The 21,393-nt window shown below is 37.1% G+C and overlaps 2 protein-coding genes across 2 annotated transcripts; one reads left to right on the forward strand and one right to left on the reverse strand.

Moving 5' to 3' along the window:
* Window positions 1-829: 829 nt before the first annotated feature.
* LOC105036898 (putative leucine-rich repeat receptor-like serine/threonine-protein kinase At2g19230) lies at window positions 830-11,518 on the forward strand. The gene is given in 15 exon segments (XM_073260492.1): window positions 830-1,061; window positions 1,632-1,679; window positions 1,682-2,180; window positions 2,273-2,745; window positions 4,145-4,283; window positions 4,363-4,434; window positions 5,270-5,341; window positions 5,426-5,506; window positions 8,248-8,405; window positions 8,731-8,984; window positions 9,177-9,303; window positions 10,130-10,198; window positions 10,285-10,474; window positions 10,776-11,175; window positions 11,177-11,518. Coding segments are annotated over 15 exon segments (2,679 nt in total). The 5' UTR covers window positions 830-994; the 3' UTR covers window positions 11,207-11,518.
* Window positions 11,519-17,242: 5,724 nt separating this feature from the next.
* On the reverse strand, window positions 17,243-18,923 carry LOC105048018 (uncharacterized). Its single transcript, XM_010927200.4, has 3 exons — window positions 18,637-18,923; window positions 18,202-18,331; window positions 17,243-18,086 (listed from the first exon to the last, which is right to left on the reverse strand). Exons 1-3 carry the CDS (start codon window positions 18,770-18,772, stop codon window positions 17,501-17,503), a joined length of 852 nt encoding a protein of 283 aa, XP_010925502.1. The 5' UTR covers window positions 18,773-18,923; the 3' UTR covers window positions 17,243-17,500.
* Window positions 18,924-21,393: the final 2,470 nt, after the last annotated feature.

Raw genomic sequence — 21,393 nt, forward strand, 5'->3', positions numbered from 1 at the left:
TAAGATAAATAAATTATATCTGAAGTTGAAATATCTAATTTATAAACTAAAATAAGGTGGAATTCTTCACATTAAATAGTTTAGCATGGTAGAGCCGGTTCTCTCAAAAAAAACAAAAAAAAATATTGATCTAGTGGCAAGATGAAAAACCATATACCAACGTGCACTCACAAAAACCGACCAATAGTTGTTTGATACTCGAATTCACAATCATATGAGCAGATATACCATAGATAATCTTTAGATGGTTATGCTCCCACTTGCTTGATCATTTGAAAGGGTAGCATCGAAATTTTCAAGTTGCTAGACGTCCATTATATGAATAGATGTCCAATAGATTAGTATTTATTGATATTTTGTATTCAAATATTATCTAGTATATAATTGATGTTAGACAAAACATGTGGTGCACATATTTTTATTTATTTTTATTGTTTAAATCTTGATATTTTTATTAAATTAAGAGTTTAAATTTATTCAAATTTAATCGTAAACGTCAGGGTTTATTGGTGGTTAATCTAAATATATTTATATTGCAAAATTTCTAATCCGCGAGATATGAAATTTATATTCTGTATAAAAATTTAAAATCTATCTAATGCACAGCAGATACGGGACAAGATATTTATCCGAGTTCTTGCCACCTTCTTCCGGCCTCAGTATGTTTATTCGAGGGGAAGCCCCTAGCGTCAAGGTCTTTCTTGTCACTGTCAAAGCAATGGTTACGGTCTTCCCCCCAGCCTCAAAGTCTTTCTTGTCACTGTCAAAGCAATGGTTACAGTTTGGTTTCAAAAAAAAAGAAAAAGCGGGGTTACAGTCTTACAGAGCGGAAGGCGACTTGGAAGGGGGAAGTCGAGAGTATAATTTGTTGACTATGGGCATGCAAGATGGGGTGGAGACTATTCTTTTCGGTGACTTCTATCCAAAAGCCGGGGACTAATACGGAGGATAAAGCACGTCGGCGCCAATTATTTTTGGAACGGAAAAGAAAGCAATGGCCATGATAGGATTCTTCCTTGTGTTGGGTATATCGTCAGCAGCCCTGGTTCGCGGCCAGCCAGGTACGAATTATATAATGTCTTGTCGTCCTTCAAGCTTCGGTTCTTCCCACTTCCCTCTATGCGGTAGAATTTGTTGTCTCGGGGTGGAAGCTCTTCATGGATGTTTAAGACCAGTGATTGATTTCAATTGTTAATGCAGAAATGGACATGGTTCTGCCTAATTTTTCAGTAAAAGGGGTTACATTTGTGCCAAGATATGTTTTTTTCAGGGATATGTTAAAGTTTAATTCAATCATAAGGTTGGTCAATGCTATTGAAAATATTTACAATATTTAGTACCTTTTTTTATCAAATAATATCTAGCAAAATTAGGGATAAGTTCATGATTTCTGACGAGATGGAGTAAGTTGGCCTTCTTTGCTTCATGATTTATTCACTACCATCATTTCTTTTCAACTCGTTCTTGCAATCAATCCAGCAGTTTATTCTCATCTTGCGCAACATTGTTGTTTTAAAAATAGTTGTTTCCTGTTAAGTGTTGTGAAATATGAGCTATGTTGTTCCTTTGTGTTTGAAGGAAGTTGTTCCTGAATGCACCATTCACAAAAGTACCTACTTAAATATTTGCAGGTTTTATCAGCATAGATTGTGGCATCGCTGAAAATTTCCGCTACATAAATGCCTCACGGGTTTGGAATATGTTTCTGATGCCCAATTCGTTGAAACTGGGGAAAATCATAACATTTCTACTGATTTCCAGACAAGTTCGCTTCCAGTGCAGAACTTAAACCTTCGAAGCTTTCCTACTGGGGCTCGAAATTGCTACACCTTGAAGGATGTTCAAAAGGGTAACAAGTATATGATTAGAGCCGGTTTTATGTACGGGAATTATGATGGCCAAAATCGAAAACCACAATTTGACTTATATGTAGGGGTCAATCACTGGGATTCCATGAACATAACTAATGCATCCTCTATCTACGGGGCAGAGATTATGGTTGTTGCTTCTGCTAATTTTATATCCGTATGTCTCGTGGATACGGGTTGCGGTCCACCATTCATATCTACTTTGGAGTTGAGGCCTCTCAGGAATGAAATCTATAAATCTTTAAGTGGGTCGAGTTATTTTCTGTCCGTTCTACGATATGACATGGGATCAACTGAAAATCGGTCGACAAGGTGAGTGGAGTACTTTTCAAGTGAAAATTTGGTTATAAAAATGTTTGGATTGTTGTGTTTGCTGACATCATGGTTGGCCATAATATAATTAGGTATCCAAATGATGTTTATGATCGTATGTGGTTTGTGGCCAACGATCCTGCATGGACTTCATTAAATACGTCTGCAAGCATGAACAACCAGCCAAATGATGGCTTCGAGGTGCCATCAACGGTTATGAGGACTGCGGCCACACCATTAGATGGTTCCAATCTTCGAATCCTTGGGGATGCGCAGCATGACAATCCTCCATTGAAGTACCATATTTTTTTGCATTTCACAGAGATCCAGTTGCTGAGTGAGCAGTCAAGAATATTTGACATCTATTTGAATGGAAATTTGTGGGTTGATGCCTTCTCCCCTCGTTATTTGAAGACGGATAACATAGTCACTGAAGAGCCTTTGAGCTTGGAACATTACAACATTACCATCTGCAAGGCAGCCAAGTCCACCCTTCCTCCGATTCTCAATGCTATAGAAATCTATAAAGTCAAACAATCAGGATTGGAGACAGATGGTGGAGATGGTATGTTATCACCTATTTATTTTATTTTATTTATTGACTGCTTTTTAATGCCTATATAACTCTCCATTCATAATATACTAATCTAGTTCTTCTTTTTTTTTCTCTGCTTATATATCAATCTACTATGAATCACATCTGAACAAGTCAGGTTGGGTTCGAGTTGGGCCATGTAACATGTCAAATGAGTTATGAGCAAAGCACTTTACATTGGGTCACAAAAGTTAATCTATAGATAAGCATGGAATCAATATCAAGCTAGGTCAAGTTAGAGCAGCAACATTTGTTATCTTGATGTTTGATCCACATGAAAGGAGACTTCATCGCAGAAACTATCCTTAGTCTTTTCTTTGCTGATGACTGGTTCATTTTGGGAGCTAGGTTGTCAAATGTCAACCAACTTCACTGCTGTTAAGGCGCTGCAACTTTCTCTCTCTCTCTCTCTCTCTCTCTCTCTCTCTCTCTCTCTCTCTCTCTATATATATATATATATATATATATATATATATATTTGTTTTTTTTTCTTTTTTTTTTTGCGAGACATGGTGAGGAAACCTTTAAAAGCATGGAAAAAGCCACAACCACTAGAGCATGTGGTTTGCTGGATCTATAACATGATAACTGCAGCTTATTTGCACAGAGTATTTAGCATTTATCTATCTGATCAATAAAAGCTATTTGATAGCTCAGGATCGGTTACAGTCCCTTTATTATGAAGAGAATTCTCTTATTCAGAAGTATATCTATCTATCTGAGACCTTAACTGGGTGTTCTCTTTTCTTTCTCGATATACATTTTATGTTTGATTCATGCATTTTTGACGTGATCAGGCTAGATATCATTGTGAACATACTTTTTGCATTTTTGTTTTTTATTGAGTGTTCATTCTTATGTGGCTCAGAAAATCCTCTAGATGGATCTTGCTGTATTGGTTTTTTAGGGAACCTGGTTTTTTAAGTTTGCTCTAAGTAATCTGAATAGGGAAGAATTGCAGGATTTGGGAAGCAGTGGTGCTCTCAGAAAACAAAAGAAACATGAGCACCAAGGAAATCTTATATGCACTGTGCGAATCTCATAGCTTAAGTACCATCTTGTAAACGAATTTTCTTTATTTTAATAAGCAAATTTGTTATTGTACAAATATAAGAGAAGGTGTCATGTAATGAATGATGTAATCTGAATTTGGTGCCCATTTGGATTGGAAGCACTACATTGGATGTGGGAGTGCAAACGAAGTAAGTGGAACACCATGGGTAGAAGTTTTCAGCTATAAATGTTAGCCTTAGAGTGGTTTTCTATATGTTTTATTTTTCTTTTATAAATATTGTGGGCTCTAAGTCCCTCATTTACTGAAAATAGTATATTCTGCTACTATTTTTGATCTGCCTTGTGGAAATGCCAGTTGATGCAGTCATGGAAGTTAAGGCATCATATCAAGTGAAGAGAAATTGGATGGGTGATCCCTGTCTTCCAAGTAATTTTACTTGGGATGGATTGAATTGCAGCTTCAGTGGTTCTGAACCCCCAAGAATCATATCTCTGTGAGTGCTCTGATTAATAACTATTATATGAATCAGGTTTTCTCAAATTAATGTGGATTTATATAACAATGTGCTACAGAAGCCTGGCTTATAGTGGATTGACTGGAGAAATAACTGCTGCTCTTACAAAGCTAGAATCACTCAGATACTTGTAAGTGTTGCAAACATTAAACTGTAATGCTGTTTTGACCTCGTAGTATTAGATGGTGTAAATGGAGTGGGACAAATGATGGAATGATTAGTCTATGGTAGAACAATCACTCTTCTTTTTTTTTTTAATCCTCCTGAATTTGCTTATTGGATGCGAGTTGGATTCTGCATAGCAGACGAAGCTCATATTCCACAGGGCTTTATCTGAAGAATCTGTTAAAGAAGTTACTAAATTTCGATTATGAAAATCCTTTACTGGTCTGCTTTGTTCTGGTACCTGTTAGTACTTAGGTCTTGAAACAGCTGATAAACTTGGTCCTTGTCTTTAGTGTAAATTCTGGGGTGAAATTCTTGGTTGTTTTGCAACATAGGAGTAAGTTTCATTGTGGTCTACTTCATGAAGAATGTGCTCTAGATCAGACTGCTTAGGCTACATTTCAGTTTTCTCCAGGAGACTCGGTTGACTTGTGCAATAATAAGATTTTGGCCAATTTTAAGGCCCGAGTGCTTGACACAAACTAGAAAATTTTTATTGTACTGTATTATTTCTTGTTTTTTCTTTTTAAATCAGGTGCACAAGCCCTAGTAAAAAAGCATAAACTGTACCGATGGTTATGTCAGCTATTACCATTAAAATGTACTTTTTCTCGGTTTAGCTTGATGAATGTTTTTGCCATCAACTCCTATCAAGAGCTAAGTTCTTTCTCAGCATATATAGGTTATTATATGATTTTTGCAACCTCAGTCCGTTGTATTGAAAAAAGACTTTCACACTTGACAGGTAATAGTTTACAAAGTTCTCATTGTCTTAATGGCACATCTGCTTTTCATTTCAGGGATCTATCTGGTAATAGTTTGTCCGGACCGGTACCTGATGCTCTAGGAGAACTGCCTTATTTAGAATTCTTGTGAGTGCGTAATATTAACCTTTGTATGCTGACAGTCTACAAAGGAGTCATCTTAATGTCCAATTTTATTTTGCTTTCTTGCAGAAATTTGTCAAGCAACCAGCTTACAGGATCAATTCCTCGTCGTCTTCAAGAAAGATCGAAAGATGGATCTCTTAAATTAAGGTTTGTTCGTTCTCCAGTACTGTCTCTACCTTATATCAATCTCTTGCTTATATAGTCATTCTATGAAGCATGCATGAGGATGCATGATACAGATATGATTGGATATGGATATGGTTTTACGGGTAATCTTGGAATAGGAGGATACAATACAGAAAGAATACAACAAAATCAATAATTTTCTTTTATTGGGTTGTCAAAATAGCATAGTTCATATCACTACCAAACAATATTTCGTTTTTCCATTAGAACAGTATGGTATAGTTCAGTACTGGTGCCAACGAGATGTACCGAAAAACTTAAATCTTTCAAAATATTGAAAAAATCATCGATGCTGAGTAGTATGGCTGGTACAGCACCATCAATATACACTGGTACAAAGTGCTATAGCTAGAGCTATTCATCGAGTGGGCCGGCTGCAGTTACTCCAGCCAAGCTCAGCCCAAGGTACACCTTAATTCAACTAGGCCCATGTCTGGCCCAGCTCCGCCTTTGGGCCTATTTTCCAGGCTTGAGCCCATTACTTATTTGGTCTTGAGGCTTGGCCTTTGGATCGAGCTTCTAGCTTCCTAGTTTTTTTTTTTTTTTAGTTTAAAAATACAAAAATACTTCTCGTCGACTAAGATGCAGATATCACAGTGGGCGAACCTGCCTCCGCAACAGCCACCCTCGCCATGGCTTACGTACGCTCTGGCCTGCCGCCTTGCCTCACCCTCTGCAAGGCTGCCCTTGTTGGTCCCTCCATCAATACCGATGGCGGGCAAGAGGTAGGGAATGGCCGGTTGAGGCCGAAGTGATCAATTCAAAGGGGAGGTCGGAGACCACTCTATTGAGGCCGATTGATGCGATCTCGAGGAAGTGGTGAAAGTTGAAGCCGATGAAGAGAAGGATCCCGTCCTCCACGTCAACCTTGCTCCAAGGGAAAGGTTGCAGCGCTTTGCTCCAAGGGGTTTGATGCACCACCTCGTCATCATCTCCATTTCCCATCCTTGACCACTGTTCTCCACCGCCCGCTCCACGGCACCCTCCCTTATTCTAGAGGAGGAGACCAGAGGATCCCTATCCTCCTCTTCGGCTATTCCCAGAAGTAGCAGACACAGGACACAAGAACCCTAGCTTTCACCTCCTTTCAAGTGAACTAGCTTCCTTCCCCTCAAAAAAGAATCCAGCGAACAACAGATGAACTGCATAGGCTATGGATCTATGGCTTCTATGGTACATAAAATCAGGATCGGGTCCGGCCCATTTATCTGAAGGGCTTATTTGTCAGGCCCAGCCCAGCCTGTTGGGCTTAAATCCAGGCACAAGCCCATCCAAAAGACTTCGGGCTTGAGTAGGCTGGGTGCGCCATCCATCTCGAACAGATCTGGCTGTAGTCGGCACATACGGATATCCTTGTTATGGTATCTTGATGCCCAAACTGGTGCTGGTTTCATGCTAGAATAGTACAGTATCGATCATATTGTTCTACTTCAGTGGTTTTTGAAACCATGGTTCTTACTTTGTACAATGGCTTTGACATCCACAAAATCTATCAGCTAGTCATCATTCAAATAGTAGAGTATATTCCATATTTTACGCAATAATGTCAACCAGGAAGACTCTAAGTTAACCTAAGTCGCTTAAAAGTCAAGATTCATCAAAAAGAAAAGAAAACAAAGCCTTCCCCCTGTTGGTGGAGGTATTAGGGAAGTATCTCAAGGGCGTTCGAGAAACATGCAAGACTTTTTTAAATAAATACGATATTCAAAATAGAAACCCAACATGTTCTGTAGAAGTACTTGACAAGTATAGGTATTCAACATGGACATATGCAATTTGAAACATCTGTATCCTAGATTCATTGTAGATGTAACTCCTATTTCATTGATCTCTTTATGTCACCGACATCTATAAATTATAAATTTCTATCCATGACGAGTTACGGTTAAGTTGCACTATGTGCAACGCATGCAGGGGGAAGCATGGAGTTATCATGTGAGAGGATGAATTGGTGGCTGTCATCTGGTCTGATAAATGCATTCCCACTCTGTTGTTTCTGTATCTTGAGCAAGAGATGAACCAGTTAAGCTGTGATTTTATTATAAAAAGGTGTAGATACAGTGGCCTCAATGATGGACATTTGCAGCATCTCTCAACCAATGAAAGCTTAGGACCATGGAGGAAGGGTCAATTTTTTTTGTGTTTTAATAATATAAACAGTATCCCAAATCATGCATATTTGGTCTAAAATGTTCCACTGTTACACTGACACAAATGGACATATATGACCATTAATCGTACACTAACAGTACCTTTTGTGACTTTTTTTTTAAAAAAAAATTAGACCATCTTTAGTAAATTCTTAATTGATGAAGGCATCTCTTTTAACATAAAAGCTTGTCTGGAATACATAACAAAATCAATACATCCTACATAATCTCAAACATACGCAATTCAACTCAACTAAGCATTGATCCCAAACTAGTTGGTGTTTGATCCAGGAATGCTTTTACTGAATACATCCTTTAAAGGGGCATTCCAAGAATATAGTCTGATCATGTTATTAGGATCTTTTCTTTTTGGGATCGATTAGATTGAAGAACTTTTGAATTTGAACCAACTTTCTATTGGAACCAATCAGGCAATCAGATAAGAGGTTTGACAGCTGATATGTACTTCTCTTGGTCAAATGTACTATCATTTGAGCAGGTACTTGCCAAATTTGCTTATTGCTAAAATTTCTGACATTTTCCAAATGCTAGTATTGAGAACAACCCAGCTCTGTGTTATGGAAGTGATTCATGTGAAAGGCATCACAAGGTTTCAGTTCCAATCATCATCGTTTTATCGGTGGCTCCTGTGGTACTGCTAGTAGTGGCAATCTCAGCATGGATGATAAGAAGGAAAAAGCGAGAGCTTGGTAAGTTTTTCATCTGGGACATCAAACCATGGGTCGTTCAGCATGTTTTCATGTATTTAAGCTGTAGCACACATGCAGTAGCACTAAGTATAAATTGACTATCTGATTGGATTTTAAGGCACCCTGTAATTATTTTCGGCCTGTATCTATCAATTATTGTGGGATTTTAAGAGGTTTAACTTGTTGATGTACCCTTTGTGTTTTCTTTGAACCAGTTGGATGTCTGAGACATGCAACAGATCCTCCATTATTGGTAATAGGAATCAATACGATAATAATAACAATAATAATAATGTTCTTTTTCTTGTCTTCATTGTATCCACAGCTTCCACCAGAAAACTAGAGAAAGAATATCGCTCCTCAATTGGACTCTTCAAAGACAACAATGGACCATTTCAATTGGAGAGTCAGCAATTCACATATAAAGATTTGATCAGCATAACTAAAAATTTTGAGCGTGCTATTGGCAAGGGAGGGTTCGGGACAGTTTACTATGGTGAGTTAGGAAAAGGCACTCAAGTAGCTGTCAAGCTGCACTCTCAAACGTCAATGCAGGGTACAAAGGAGTTCCTGGCTGAGGTAAGAAAGTCCTTTGTGGTTTTTCTTTTGAGAAAGGAAATTCCTTTATAGTGAAATATCATAATATGCAAAAATTTTTATAGGGGTGCTTTGGCTATTTAGGAACTGAAATATGGGATATAGAGAGTATAGAAACAATTAATCTTCTTCAACAAAGTCATATTTGACAATGTCCATGATCTTGGTCTGCAGGCCCAGCTCTTGACAAGGGTTCATCACAGAAATCTTGTATCTTTGGTTGGATACTGTAAGAACGAAAATTCTCTGGCACTTGTGTATGAATACATGGAACAAGGAAGTCTTCAAGAGCATCTAGCAGGTTTCATAACCTGAAAATTTAATTTTCTGCATCAAACTCGTAAAGGTTATATTTGATAGAGATAGGTATTTAATTGTTTCGTTTTTCATACTTCTACCTTGCTTGTTTAACTGCTGAAAAAAGGTGCCTTATTGAAGGAAATCTAGGAACTTGATAACAGTTTAATTTTCAGAATGATAAATTTAGAAACAAAGAAGTTTCTGGGTAAGGGAAGTCAAGACAAAGATGTACTGCCAGAGCCTGTCTCTGTTAAACCACATTTCTGTTTTGGCTCAGGTTCTGATCACAAGAATCTAGAACCTACCAAGACCAGATCAAGTTATCCCATCTTAATTCTGGAACAGAAAATGGTGCAGAGCTACCTGAAGGTCCTGAACTAAAGTGATAAGAATATGCGACCCTATTGCCACCATGTTAGTGGAACTAGCATCTTTCATTTTACATATTGATGCTATCATGATAAATTCTTGATCCTTGATTGTTACAGTTATTAAGGTTTCTAACTTTTACCCTCTTTTAAAAGTTTCCCTGAGTTTTCGCATTCCATCTCGGCACACGCATCTATGGTAATCATACTAGTCTGATATACCATAAAATTTTCATCGTAGGACATCTCAGTCTTCTAATTGTCTGCTGAAGGGTTTTTGCTCTCACTTAAATGGGGCTCATTTAAATTGCCTGCTCTAGTTCATTTGGAGATCCATCATTTATCTTTCCCAAATTATCTGATATAAAAGCATATGATCTTTCTCAGAAAGTAAAAATAATATTCATTATCCAGTATCTGGTTTTGGGAGCACATTGTTTAATTCTCTCTCTCTCTCAGGTAAAACTAGCAAACCTGGGGCCTTGCACTGGATTGAGCGACTGCGCATTGCACTCGAAGCTGCTCAAGGTTTGTAGAAAGGCATCACCACCTGATATCTGCTCGATTTTACACGTCTCTGCAACTTATTGTTAGGTACTAAATTTGAATTGCAGGCTTGGAGTATCTTCATAAAGGATGCACGCCACCCATAATCCACAGAGATGTGAAGACAACCAACATCCTTCTCAATCACAAGCGAGAAGCCAAAATAGCAGATTTTGGGTTGTCAAAAGTTTTCTGCAGTGACACCCTCACTCATGTATCTACTAATGTTGTTGGCACTCCAGGATACGTCGATCCAGAGTATGCTTTTGCTTCACTTGTTCAGTGTGCCCAACTTAAAATTTGGTGTGATGTAGGAAAATTTATTGACCAACAGATAGCAATGACAAATGATACTGGCGGCCAGTGCCCAGTGGGGATAGAAACATTGGATATATATAGTTGCTGACTGCAACATATTATTGTCAGATCTTAATGAGATAATTATCTATGACACATTTTGGTGCAAGCATATTCCATTGCTTTCTTCAATGATTGCATTTTTCTAGTTATCTGAAGTCATATCATGGGAGCTCACGTGTATGCATTTTATTTTGTGTAGGTATTATTATACTTACCAGCTGAATGAGAAAAGTGATGTTTTCAGTTTTGGGGTTGTCCTTTTGGAGCTGATCACTGGCCAACCTGCCTTACCAAAAATCCGAGATAGGGGTCACATAATCCAGTGGGTGCGACCATGGCTTGCCAGGGGTGACATAGGTAATGTTGTTGACAAAAGGATGGAAGGGGAGTATGACACTAACTCAGTCTGGAAAGCAGCAGAAATAGCAATGAAGTGCACACTGCCGACTGCCATTCAGAGGCCTACCATGAGTGATGTGGTGATGCAGTTGAAGGACTGCTTATCACTGGAGCTTGCTTGTGAAAGGACCGAGATCCTATGCATGGATGGCCTAAATATCAGCTATGGGAATTCAGTTGAAGGGGCTTCCGAGGGGATGAAAAGCAACTCTAAATCCCTCAGCAAGATAGATCTCTTGTTCAGATTCTTGCATCAAATCAGCTTCTGGCATAAGTCGTAAGTCCACTAAGAGTTTAGTCCACAATTCCTCATCTCTACCTTGCCATGTTTGAACAGAACATATTCTTTAGATTTCAATGCATGTTGTGGTTTGAGTGTGGAGGAACATCTCTATTATTGTGCTCAGTGATTTTTATTTTTATTTTTTTTTTTTGGTTAAAAAAAAAGTGTTCAGCAGATTTGTAGCTGATTCAATGTTGACTTCAGTTGAGCTGGTGCAATAGTGATCTTATCAACTTGTTATAAATCATTTCTTATTTTTATACTGCATTTTTTTTTTTCCGCTAGAGATCAGGATTTATGATTTCCTAACCCTTTGCACAGCATACTGGAGCACCCGGAATCTTCAAGTTTCGTTTAGAACCATGTTATTTCTGTTCTCTTCTGTAAGATGCTGACTTCTTCCAACTTGCTTGAATTTTAATCAAATAACTACACCTTAGTGACCTCTAATCTAACAGCATTTTACCATAAAGCAAAGACCAAATCAAAGAGAAGGTTGGCAACCTCTAACCTTCCTCGATCATTCATATAAGGCGCTTTTACTTTCTATCAAGAAATCTATTCAGTAGGCATAGAGGGTTCAAATGAGCCCCCACTGGGCCTGAATTCACAATCACATTAGAAGATTTTTTATTGACATATGATTGCAGTCAATTGGAATCTCAAGAAATTTATTAATAAATCCATTGACTTCAGAGCTGCTACGGATTGATAAGAGCGATTGAAATGGATGCCATATTTAAGTTGTCCGCGTAGGATGTGGTGGATGATGGTTGAGGAAGCTCAATCTTCTAGACTTTTGACATATCAAGTGGACTAATGATTCCATGAAGCAATTATTTCAATTGGATACTGATTTATTTGTGCATTTTGAAAAGGATTGGGCTTGGCAATTCTGCCTAAGTCCTTAAAGGCCAAGTTAATGAGGCAAGGTCCAACCTTTTGGTGCAAGGACAGATGAATAAATCTAATATTTATCACCGCCCATCTTGAGGTCATTGATAATTTCTTTAAGGTGGAAGGATCGTTTCCAATGTTCAGCTTATGAGCTTGTTGGTGCTTTTCTAAAAACATATTGGAGTCTTTCCATTTTTTAAGTTTTAGTTGTTCAGACATAACTAGTAGCCGTTTGATGATCGCTCTTTGTATTGAATAAATTCTCCAAGCTAGACATGAAGAACAAATCCTTCTCAAAATGTAAAGAAAGGGGGGAATTTTATCATCTTTCCAGAAGCATATAAAGAGTTCATCATATCCAGAATCTCAATTAGGAAACCACACAACTTATATGAAAGTTTAACTAAAGACATCCACATTAATTTTGAAGTTGTCTGAGGTTAATCATTAAGATGCATAACTAAACAAGTAGCTTTTAACGTTAGTTTTTCTTAAGTTGTAAATTTGTAGACAAGGACACCCTTCTTCTTTTTTTTTCCAAGTCAAGGATTCTTGTGATATTACCCACTTTTTTTTTGAAAGATTATTATAGCTTCAGACCCTACAAGGAACAAATTTCAAGACAACTTCTGAATTCCTTTTCGTTTTCGATGATAAACTTCTTAAAACCTTTTCAAAGTTGCACTTTCATTTAAAATCCATAGTCCTAGCTCCCAGTTTCAAAACAACCTAGATAAGGAGAGAGAATAAGAAAGGTGACAAGAAATCAGGATGTTTGGCCACTGGTATTCGTTCAGTCACCTTTAATTAACAAAAACCTATAAGGATTAACCTATTAAATGCATGCCAAAGCGTACGAGCTTAGCCATGGCCTCCTCGTAGATTACTTTAATGTTATTGGAGCCAATATAATGGTGGAATCTTCCAAAGATTGGAAACTTCAAGGAAGTAGGAGATGGAGGAAACAAGTTTATTGAAGCATATTATGTATTAGTTCTATATAAGCAATTTTCTATTATGTTTAGTCTGGCATGCAGTGCTTGTTTTAAAAGATCAGATATATGAGCCCCACTCAAATCGTTCAAAAGTTAAATGAGGGGGTCCATCAGCTGGTTGTTCAACAGTTGAATCCCCCGTGAGAATCACTCCTTCCATGCAACTTGAATTTCTATGCCAGGCTCCAAATTGTAAGTATACAAGCATGTCATTGACCTGAGACTCGCATCTCGTTGAAGTTTTTCTTTCTTTTATCCTTTTTTTTAATTAATTAAGGATCACATGTTATTAGTCATGTTTGTTAAATAAATTCACTTTGCATGCTTGCGAAAAAAAATATTAAGATGTTTGATCTGCAAGTGTTAATTGGCCAATATATCTGCCTGCCGGCTTATCTGAATTATTGGATCGATATCATGTTAAAATATGTGGGGGCCTTGAAGATTTTTCTTAATCAGAACCAGTCTTTGAAGGCTCATCATCTATCTTCACCATTTTCAACCTGTTGAGCATGAGCACATGACTTTTCAAGTTTTAGAACATTAAGGTAGTGTTTGTGTCAGTCCAATACTAACTATTTAATACTACATAAATTAGATTGCAATCTTATAAACTAATGTTTCAGGCCTTTGGAAGAGCTCAAGTAAATTAGCACCTCCATTCAGAAGACATCACGCAAATTGTTTATGATGTCCCAATAAAATAGAGTTTGACTGGAAAGTTAATTTTTCGCTTGCGGTTTCAAATAAGATTACTGGAATGGTCCTCTTTTCTGCACTTCAAAAAGTTCTTGAGGTAAAGTGAATGTGAGTAAAATATTTTGAGTATTTGGTTTGGATTCTTGCAAGTGAAATCCTTGCTTCAGAACCATTAATTCCTAGTATTTGGTTTGGACCTTTGTAAAGACCTCCTCCTCCTATTTTTTTCCCATCCCGAGGAAAAGGGTGTAAAGAAGCAAGTGGTGGAATTACCGAGGTCCAAACACTTGCAAAAACACATCCCTAGTTTTAAATTTGGCACCTCCACCATTAGAAGCCTATTGTTATTTTAAGATGGGAAACATGCTATGACAATGGATGGTCTTAATTCTACCAATTGGAATATTGATTATGATGATGGATTGTGTTAATTCTATGGAAATTAACCCTAATACCCTTAGTCCATGCACTTCTATAAATGATTGAATAGTCCTTAACAATCAAAATTTGGATTCAAGTATTATCATGACAATATTGTCTCATATTTTTCAAGTTCATTGATAAACTTTTTTATCTGCAGCCCTCATCTGGCATTATGGTCGACTAATTAAGGTGCGACAAAATGTTGCTACTAAGACCAATTCTAACTCTCTGTCAAATTTTCCATTGGTTCAATAAAAGTCATGGTTATTTAAGTAGAGGATTCACAAAAGTCATTACCATTCCAGCTTTTCTTTGAATAAGGGATCTTGCATATGGTGCATGCGACCAAGCATGTCCAAATAAGACTTAGCTATCATATGTTCTGGCAGCCTTTGTTAAATGGGTAGCAAAACTTGGTCCCTTAAGATATCTTGCTCCAGCAAAAATAACTTTTGATTGCAACGTAGCTACAACCTCCACCCCTATTATGTGGTTGATGAGTTGGAGATAAGATGGAGGAGAAATTATAGCCCGCACTATGTGTACCGTATGGCCATGCACCACGCTGATCACCTCCCTCCTATGAGCCATATTCATCATGCCTTCATCTCAGTAATTGGCTCACACAGAGACAAGCCGATTGGCATGGTGCATGCCCACGTTGGTGCATGGATTGTAGGTAATTCGCCAAAATGGAGGGATGGCTTAGAGTATTGCATCTGAGGGATACTTGACTGGACCACAAAACAATGAAGCCTAGCACCTGCACACATGGTGCCCTAGGAAAAATGGGAAGAAGTTTGTGCATTTTGATGGTGTCATGAGTTCAAATGGGTAATCAAGTAGTCACTGTTTTGTGGGTCAGCCCCATCCTTTAAAGATTTCTTTTGTCTACCAAAAAAAAAAAAGATTTCTTTTTTGAAAGAAAGAAAGGGAAAAAAAAGAAGGGCTAACTAGAATGCAAGACATTTTTCACTGTATCATGCCATTAACTTTCTTACCAAGCTGTAATTGAGTCGTTCAAATGTGTGATTCACATATGCTTAATTGCGCCAATGTAGCAGTGGCCACAAATCATTTTCTTTGACTTCAGGCAACAATAAAGATGGTTCACTTTGATTGACTTGAACATGCCTTTTCTTGTGGGGATTTAATATGTGTGTTGAAAATACATTAGCAATCTAGTTGTCACTTTGGACACCATTCCTAAACATCTAATATATGTATCTATATGAAAGTAGAAATTAAGAAAAAATCAAATAGCAATTGAAGCTATCCACGTAAGCAACAACTTCTCATCTATGCATGCCATCTAGATCATAATCAATCTTTGGTATGTCATGTGTCTTGACTATTCTATCCCACAATCCTTAAGTATTGAATGACAGCATTATACTCTTAAAGGACTGCATTGAAATCCACTTAGGTGCAGTAAATTCTTTGCATTATGTTCTTAAAGGACTGCATTGAAACCCACTTATATATTGCTATAAAAGCATAATATTATTGTACTCTTGTAATTAAAACCCACTTATATATATAGTTGAGAATATGAATTGATATCAAAAATTTAGAAAGATATTATGTTATTATTTATAAATAATTTTTTTTAAAATAATTAATTATATGATTGAGAAACCGTACGCAACGCATGGGCTCAAAACTAGTTTAACAATAAGACACCACCTTGGACTTATACTATGTATTATTCTGCCATTTGCATCGTAGCACAGTTTTAAGCACATATTTTAACTTTGCTTTGCATTTAAAAAAAAAAAATTAGTTTTGAAGTGATAAACACTTAATTATTATTTAACTACGACCTAAGGATCCCCACTGTTGTGTATAGTTTGCTAAGAATATCCCATGCGTCCCACATTTAGGCCTAGAAACTAGCAAAGGGTCAAAAAAAGAAATTACTAATGATCAGAATCTCACTTGTTTATCTGTTTTCTTTGTTTTTTTTTTTTCCATGAGAGTTTATTTGTTTCCTTAAGGTAGTGTTTGGTTGCCCTTGTTCCTGATGGAATAAGGGCTTATTCCTATTTATTCCCATATAAAATGGTGGTGGGCCTCACAAAAATAGTACTTCCGATCAATTTGCTTTAATTATGCATTAATTGCATCTTATTCCCATCTACCTTGAATAAGCTATTTTATATTGGACCATGGAATAGCTTATTCTAGGTCTTTAATGAGAAATAATTATACCTTATTCTAAGTTAGGAAATAACATACTTTATTTTTGATGGGTTCTATAGGTTTTGAATCAAATAAAAATTTGAAATTGGCTTGATGAATAGTTATTATAAAAAAAATTATATTTGTAGAAATATCAAAAGAATTATCAAATACTATCTAAAAGTATCATGTGAGCCAGGCACCGCAGGGGGATTACAAGAAGTGTGGTTGTGAGCCAACTTATGAGATGAAAGAGTCAAAGACTGCGAAAGACTGGTGAAGAAAGAAGCGGCTCAGAGACGTGACAGGCGCGGCTGAAACTTCTCCAAATTGATTCTCTGGCACGTACGAACTTCCATGTGACTCGCCCATGCATGACAGAAAGGAAGACTCCAATATATATATATCCTTTCCGAAAAATAAGAGACTTAATAGAATTATAAAGGGAAAAAATCTTTTTTTGTATTTATTATAGATGTCCTCATCTCGTGTCTGCTTTAATAAATGCAGAAAAATATTTACGGCAAGGGAATCTCGTAATATTGCGTTTTTTTTATTATTAAAGCCTTCCATGTGTACGTTCTTTTCACCTTCTTTTGCTCAGCTTTGAATGGGCCATTCCATCACCCATGCAAGTTTCGTGACCTCTGACCAGGCTGAGCCAAAACAGGTGCTGGGGGGCACACATCCACTATTCACGGCTTTACCTCTCCAAGCTATCCTCATGAACATATTACCCAGACCTCATTGATAAAGTAGCAGTTAAATGAAACAAAGTATAAAATAGCGTTAGAAGCTGCATAAAAACATTAATTAAAGTAAATCCCATGTCAAGCTCGAGTTACTTAGCCTATAAGATCCAGCTCGCCCTGTTCATGTACATCAATATATGAACGTACTGTCCAACTCAGCTGTAGCCAAGTGATTAAATCAAGAAAAAAGAGTGATCGATGGGCTAGTCTAGAAACAGAAGCTTCTATTGTTGCCGATGCTGTTAATGACTTCTTCTTTGGGTTTTGCTACGGGTACGTGTCTTGTGGCTTGGTGTCAGAAAGTGATCCACACGTTAGCGGCCACTGTAGCTTGATTGGGAGCGCCTTCCCCAGTCTTCTCCTGATAACCATAATTGTCATTGAAGAACTCGGCGAAGAAGGCATCATCCCCTCCAGGGCCGTTAGCCGACCAGTTGACATAGTTGTTGCTGCTGTTCTCGATGGTAACCGAGGAGGAAGCCGTGGAGGCATCATCATGCGGTGAAACGGCGTAGTGGCCGGCATTCCCATTGAGAACCGGAGGTCCGACGAGCCCTGCAGGTGGAAATGGTGTGTTGTGACCAAACATGAAGCACGGGTTTACTGGAGCTGATGCCGAGGGGCCTTCGTTTGAAGGAGCCAAGAAGTTATCACAGGTGTAGATCTCGGTTTTGATGGTTGGGATGATAAGAGAAGCAGGTGCTGGTGTGTGATGAATGAGATTGGTATTGGGGGTGGTGGTGGTGCCGGAGGAGGAGGAGGTGATGTTTTTGTAGTGGGATGCTTGTGCTGCCATCATCTTCTTCTTTAATTTAGTGTTCCAGTAGTTTTTGACATCATTATCAGTTCTTCCACGCAATTGGGATGCTATGACAGACCACCTAATTATACAATCGAAGAAATAGAGTGTTATAATGCTACAAGGTAGACAACTGTTAAATTATATATATATATATATATACACACACATATGTATATAAAAACTTGACAATTTACCTGCTTCCTATTTTGTTGTAGAGAGTGCAAATAATGATATCTTCTTCCTCGGTAAAGCCTCCATGTTTGATGTCTGGCCTGAGGTAATTGAGCCATCTCAAGCGACAGCTTTTGCCGCAACGTTTCAACCCTGAAGTGAGATTAAGAAATTTAGACAAAGTGTGCCGAAATATCTGAACGGAAATTAAAACATTCTTATTGGAGTGAAATGTGGAAAACGAGATATGGAATTTATTGGAAAAATATTCATGAAAAATTATGAAAAAAAAGAAAAAAAAATTGCATGCTCATGTAATGGTAGGGGAACGATAGCCTAAAATTTCAATAACTTTGTACAAGGAAAATATTTTAACAAAAGGGCACTTTTAAAAAATAGAAATAAACAAACAAATAAAAGAAAGGCTTAAAACGGCTTTAAAAAAAAAAAAAAACCACCTGCTTTCTGGGGCAAAGCAATCCAGTTGCCACCAGTTCCATGTCTCTCAAGGTAACTCTTGAGTGTCATGTCTTCCTCTGGAGACCATGGCCCCCTCTTCACATTTGCCCTGTCACAGCAAGGAGCTCTCCCCATCGCCAAGGCCGCCTCTAAAAGTAGAGCAGAGAGCCAGAGAGTAGGTAGGAACACGAAGAAAGGGAGGAGAGCTTGGCCTCGTAGGTTGCTCTGAAGAGGAGCAAATAAATTGGGGAAGAAAGGCTCTAATAAATAATGGAGAGGAGTTTTAGAGAAGCTTTGTGTGAAAGACTTGACCGCGGATGACGACCCCACGACTGGGCGCAAAGCGGAATACCCAGAGCCTGGCTTTTCTATTACTTTGTCCGCTTTCTTTCACAGGGGAGGAAGGGGGTGAGAACCGGGTCAACGTTGCAAGGGCGAGAGTTTGTTTAATAGCTGAGATCAGAGGATATCGTGAGATCTGGACCGTCGGATGGCTGGAGCGAATTAGAAGATGTGGCCATAAGAGTGGGGTCAGGAGAGGCTGTCCAATCGGACGGCTGTCTACGAGACATCACATGGGCGTTCTCCATTTCGGGCTGTGGCCGGACGGATGTGGAGGCTGATACCCATTTCAGAACGGACAAAAGAATGGAAAGCTTGGAACCAATTGAAGGAGAGAGAGCAGCAGAGAGTGGCAAATCGGCTGGCGCTTTCACAAAAAAATAAAAATAAAAAAATAAAAATCTATGAAATATATATTGCCACCAAAACTAGCTTGACAGAGCTGATATCAAAGCCCCATTTGATGGGAGTTGATCAAGCAGCTCGGATTGAAAAGCTTGCTTCCAATCCACAAGCAAAAAGAAAAAACATTGAAGATTATCGGAGTTGATTTGAAGGGGATTCTCTAATGCACGAGTGAGGTCACTTTTTTGAGAAATGACGTAGATATAAAGACTCTTTTAGTCTGCAGAAAAAAATTTTCTTTCCTATAATGTTATTTTGAAAAATTAATTATTGAGAATATGATGTATGAGAGTGGCTTATGTTTGCTTAAACATCTATTTTTTTATAAAAATTATATAAAATATCTATCATATTTTTAATATAAGAAAAAATTTTATCTTATCTTATATATGGTCATTATTTATAAATAAAAATTATGATAGTTAAAAATTATTTGATCGTCAATCAAGATTAAAGATTTGAGACATTGTAAAAAAAGAATGTTCAAATCTTTTGAGGCTTCAAAGAATATTTTTAGAAAAAAAAAATCTCTAACTATTATCCTATGGAAAAGTCAAAAATCTATAACTCATATAATTTTTTTTTCATAAAATTTAAAAATTATTTTATCATAAAAATATTTTTTAATCCTTTTTTTAATTCTAAATAAATAAAAATATTTTTTTTAATTTTTATTGATCATATATTTTCTACTTCATTTTGAACCAAACGAGTCTCGGGAGGGCTATATGGAGTGGAGTAGGAGGAAAAAAAAAAAGGGCATACATGGAGGTCTCCTGAATTTCATATATAATTATTGGATATATAACAACTATTTAACATATGGGACGAGCTATAATCATCCTCCAACGTACATCATAAATGCACAGGACCATAACCACTTGTCTTAATGTACTTTAATCGTTTTAATGCACTAGGGATCGGAGGCACATGGCCCGTTGTTATTGGTTGGTCAGCTTGGTTGATTGGGTCGGTTAGGTATTTGGTTCGGTCACAGGCCAATGAATTCAAACCACTTCAATAATGATCCACAAGATCCATGGAAATACATTGTAGGTTTGTGGTACAAAGCAAATTAAATTCCAAATTCAATGGCAAAGGTTTGAATAATGAGTATAGGTCTTGACAAGTAAATCCAGTGATAAAAATATAGCAAACGAATAGAATTTGTTGCGTAACATTGGATAAATGGTAAAGGGTGAAGGGTTAGATATCATTAGATTTTCATTGCCCAAATAATTAAAAATTTGAGTATCCATCGTTTCCGTAAATGGCATAGCTGGTTTACAAAGAAAGATTTTATTGAACCAAGTTACATTGATATTTAGTTTAGCAAGCATTCACCCTTGTTTTAGCAAAAAAAATTAAATTTATTGGTGGTTACGTTAGAGAATTAAGTTTAAATCATTTCTTTTTGAATGACCATAAAGAAATGGTGGTTCTTGAGGTTTGGAGGGTTTAGGATAATGAAAGACAATTGTGTACAGTTCATTGTAGCGGAAAAATCAGCTACAAGGCTCATCTGACAAAACAAGAATGAATCATTAGCTCAGTCAATATTACTTAGTTATTTGTTTAAAAAAGAAGTTAAAACATAATGGGCAATTCATGGAGTGTAGAGCTGAGCAAATAACTGAAGTCCAAAGAAATCCATCTAATCGACCCAATAAATATTGATTTTCGGTCAATTGAAAGATTTGAATCGGATTGTGATTCATAAAAAATTGATTAATTATGATCAATTCAATTTTTATATTTTTAATCTATATAAAATGAACCCAATCAACATTATAGTATTTTTAATACTTAAGCTGTTTAGGGAATTGAAATTTGATAGTTATGATATGTTATGTACTAACTTATGGATGTTATGAAATTATTATATCCGAGTTTCTATATGAATTGAATGGTGTATTAGTTTGTGATGTTTAAAATCAATATTAAAGCTAAACAACACAATCGACCTGAACCTGCTACAAACCGTTAACTTCAATTTCAAACGGTTTATA

The sequence above is a fragment of the Elaeis guineensis genome, chromosome 7 (assembly GCF_000442705.2).
Source record: "Elaeis guineensis isolate ETL-2024a chromosome 7, EG11, whole genome shotgun sequence".
In the NCBI taxonomy this organism is placed as follows: domain Eukaryota; kingdom Viridiplantae; phylum Streptophyta; class Magnoliopsida; order Arecales; family Arecaceae; genus Elaeis; species Elaeis guineensis.